This window comes from Apaloderma vittatum, unplaced genomic scaffold (assembly GCF_000703405.1).
Source record: "Apaloderma vittatum isolate BGI_N311 unplaced genomic scaffold, ASM70340v1 scaffold29989, whole genome shotgun sequence".
Lineage (NCBI taxonomy): Eukaryota > Metazoa > Chordata > Aves > Trogoniformes > Trogonidae > Apaloderma > Apaloderma vittatum.
Window position 1 is genome coordinate 815 of NW_009735052.1, and position 3,342 is coordinate 4,156.

Sequence of the window (3,342 nt, forward strand, 5' to 3'; positions counted from 1 at the left end):
TGAAACCCCTTCCTACAGCCTCATCGCTTTTTAAAATTTCTTCTATCACCCAAAGTTTTTTTTCATTCCTTGTTTTACACAGTCAATGCCCTCCCTTCTCCATGAAGCTGGAGCTGGACCAGGCTGACTTCCCGGCCACCAGCCAGGGACCTGCCTCCCTCTGTTGATGAGAAAAGATGCTGCAGAGCCAGAGACCGGCCAAAAAACGCTTCCACGAGATCCTGCTGCTGGAAAAGCAGGAGAGATTCAGCTCTGCTCTTCTCATCTCAACCCAGAGAGCTTCTCCTGAAGCCTGGATTTAGGCACCGGATTTGAGAAGATGAGGGAAAACGCGATTAAACCATCCTTACACAGTGAGAACTCAAAAACCAGGGGTAGATCCTCGGTATTTTAAAAACTAGGTTTTATTCTTACCAAATATAAAGTCTTTCTTGACAGCAGCAGCAGAGCCAGCCCTGCGCCACTCAGGGCAGTACAGGATGGTGCAGGCTGAGAAGCGATTTATCCCCAGGAGGGTCGGACCCCACAGCCACGACCACACCGAGCTTTGCAGGGGAGTTTTGACAGAACCCTGGGCACTGCCGGGGCGTCACAAGGCTGTCCTACCCCAGCCAGAATCTCGAATCCTCCTGGCCAAGCTCACTCCATCCAGCCCTTTCCTTCCAGAGCCGAGCTCACGGGCACTCCCCGCAGTCCGAGATGATCACCTTCTGCTTCGGTTTCCCATCTTTGGTGCCCTGAGCCTTTGAGAAAAAGAGCGCCAGGAACTCAACGCACAAAATCCGAGGGCAGGAGGGAGGTGGCCTCCGCCCTGAGCACCCCGCGGCCAGCACTCACCTCGATCTCCCGCACCACGTCCATGCCTTCCGTCACCTCCCCAAATACCACATGCTTCCCGTCCAGCCAGTCCGTTTTATCACAGGTGATGAAGAACTGGGAGCCGTTGGTGTTTGGGCCGGAGTTTGCCATCGACAGGAGCCCTGAGATCAAAAAAAAGTGCAGCGTTACGGCTGGGGAGGGAGCGATGAGCCGCTACTTCAACCCAAAACCATTCTCATGCCCTGCAAAACGCTGACGGTTTTAGGGGAGTCCTTGAATATTAAACTCCACAGAAACTACTGGAAAGAAGGAAGTTGAGAGAGAAACACCTGCAAGCACAAAGAATGGAAAGAGGCAGAGATCACTCATGTATTTTTAGGTGCAGTAAGAGAAAAGCTGTTTGCACGGAGATAAACCTGCACGCTTTTTGCTGCTCTTCATAATCGCACCGTGACTTTCCTCCTTCAACATCCAACAGGAGAGCAGCTTTGAAACTCTTTTTCTAGATGATGTTGAGCCATTTTGCTCTCCAGCCTCTGCCTGGGGAGCTGGCTTTACCTGGCCCCGTGTGTTTGAGAATGAAGTTTTCATCGTCAAACTTCTTCCCGTAGATAGATTTGCCGCCGGTGCCGTTGTGGTTGGTGAAGTCGCCGGCCTGGCACATGAACTGGGGGATGATGCGGTGGAAGCTGCTCCCTTTGAAGCCAAAGCCTTTCTCGTGGGTGCAGAGGCAGCGGAAGTTCTCTGGTTGGGAGGCAAGGGGGAAGAGAAGTGAGAGCTGCGTCGCAGCTGGAAGCCACCACACCGGGAGGTCGAGCCTCTGCTCACCGACGGTCATGGGCACCACGTCCGCACGCAGGAGGATCTGCAGCCGCCCCGCAGGTTTGTTTCCGATCTTGATGTCCATGTAAACCTGAGGGTTGACCCGGGTTTTCTTGGCAGGAGGCTCGCCCTGGGCAGGAAAAGAAAAAAAACAAGTCAAGATGCCATCACTCTGTCTCCAGAGACAACCATCGGCACTCTCAGCCTGCAGGAGAGCAGGATACAGATGGTGTTGGGTATTTTTCCTACCTCCTGCGCCTCTGCTTTGGGGGCCTCTGCTCCTGCCTCCTCCGTGTTCTCCTCCAAAGTCTTCCCTGAAAACTTCTTCAGCCACTCGTCATCCGACCAGACTGCAATGGAAGAAGGACCGGTCAGAGCACAGGAACCCAAACAAAGGGCAGCGCGGGTCAGGAGGCAGCATGGCGGCAGATCACACCCGTGACGTGGGAGTAGCCCACCCCAAAAGACACAGCGTGAGGGGAAATAAGGGTCAAAATTATCTCCTTCTCCTCCTCCCTGTGGTGCAGCTGGGCAGGACACAGCCAGCTCCCTGCGACTGCCCCCAGGCAGTGCAAATCCTCAGAATGGCCTTGGCCCCATCTGCCTTTACAGATGTGGCCAGATGTGTGGGCAACTGTGTCTGCCACTTGCGTGACCCCTCTGTCCGAGAGTGTGCAGCCAAGACTGTTTCCATCCAAGGAACTGGGAAGTATCTTTGGCTATTAAGTTATTTGGTCATTAAGCGATGCTCAGATCCTTGAGATCCCCGAACGGGATCTCTGAACGAAGTTCTGAACATCCACAGGGATGCTCTCCCTTCCCTGGCACCAACTCACCAGGTCTGGAGGATCCTTCCTTAATCCGCATCGGTTTGGCCAAGTTCACCCGAATTGTCCTGCCAAAGAGCTCAGACTCATTCTGCAGAGGGGGAAAAAAAAAAAAAGCAGAACAAAACCCACTAAAAGGTCAAAAAAAATCAACAAATGCCCCTCAAAATCCCTGCAGAGCCCAGAGGAAAATGAAGCTTGCTTTCCCTCCACAGTCCACGCCATGTAGGACCTGGGAGGACAGCAAAGCCACGAGGCTCCACGGGCAAGTGGGAACGGGGTCCGTACCATGTTGTCGATTGCTGCCGCTGCATCCTGCCAAAAAAGCAAAGAAAATCCGTTATTTATCATTCCTCTTCTCTCTGCCTTTAGTTTCTTTTCTCTCTCCCTTTAAAACCAAGGCTCGGCACACACGTGCCGCAGCATTTAGTTTCGATTCAGATCACCAAAGGGCTTTTCCTAAACCTCATCTACCCCAGGCCAGTAGGAACTGATGGATCTTTGTAGAACCAGCGTCTCGGGGTTTGTCTTTCCACAGCCAACCCTGCAAACCCCCTTAACGCACAACGTTATCACTTCCATCAACTATTTGGGAGAAGACGTCTCGTGTATGAACCCCAGGAGAGATTAAAAAAAATACAGGGCAGCCTGTGCTGGCCAAGAGGCCAAGAAAGCCCCGGGCTCTGCTTCAGCCTGAAGGAAGACGGGAGCAGCAGGGATCTGAGAAGGCAGAACAGCAGCTGCCTCCATCGCTGCCGTCCCCAGGGAGAACAGGGCCTGGCCGTCAGGCGAGGAAGAGGAGGGTGCAAGCGGCTCAAGCCTTTGCTCCTTTATTTCCCTGGCTGTGAGGGTGGGGAGATGCTGGAAGAGGGGC

At 53.5% G+C, this 3,342-nt stretch overlaps 1 protein-coding gene across 1 annotated transcript; it reads right to left on the minus strand.

Annotated features, from left to right (window-relative positions):
* Positions 1–663: 663 nt before the first annotated feature.
* PPIE (peptidylprolyl isomerase E (cyclophilin E)) lies at positions 664–2,781 on the minus strand. The gene is made up of 7 exons (XM_009876478.1): positions 2,757–2,781; positions 2,478–2,559; positions 1,891–1,991; positions 1,648–1,771; positions 1,378–1,563; positions 838–980; positions 664–743 (listed from the first exon to the last, which is right to left on the minus strand). The coding sequence occupies exons 1-7, from the start codon at positions 2,757–2,759 to the stop codon at positions 675–677; spliced, it is 708 nt and encodes a 235-aa protein (XP_009874780.1). The 5' UTR covers positions 2,760–2,781; the 3' UTR covers positions 664–674.
* Between the last annotated feature and the right edge of the window lie 561 nt (positions 2,782–3,342).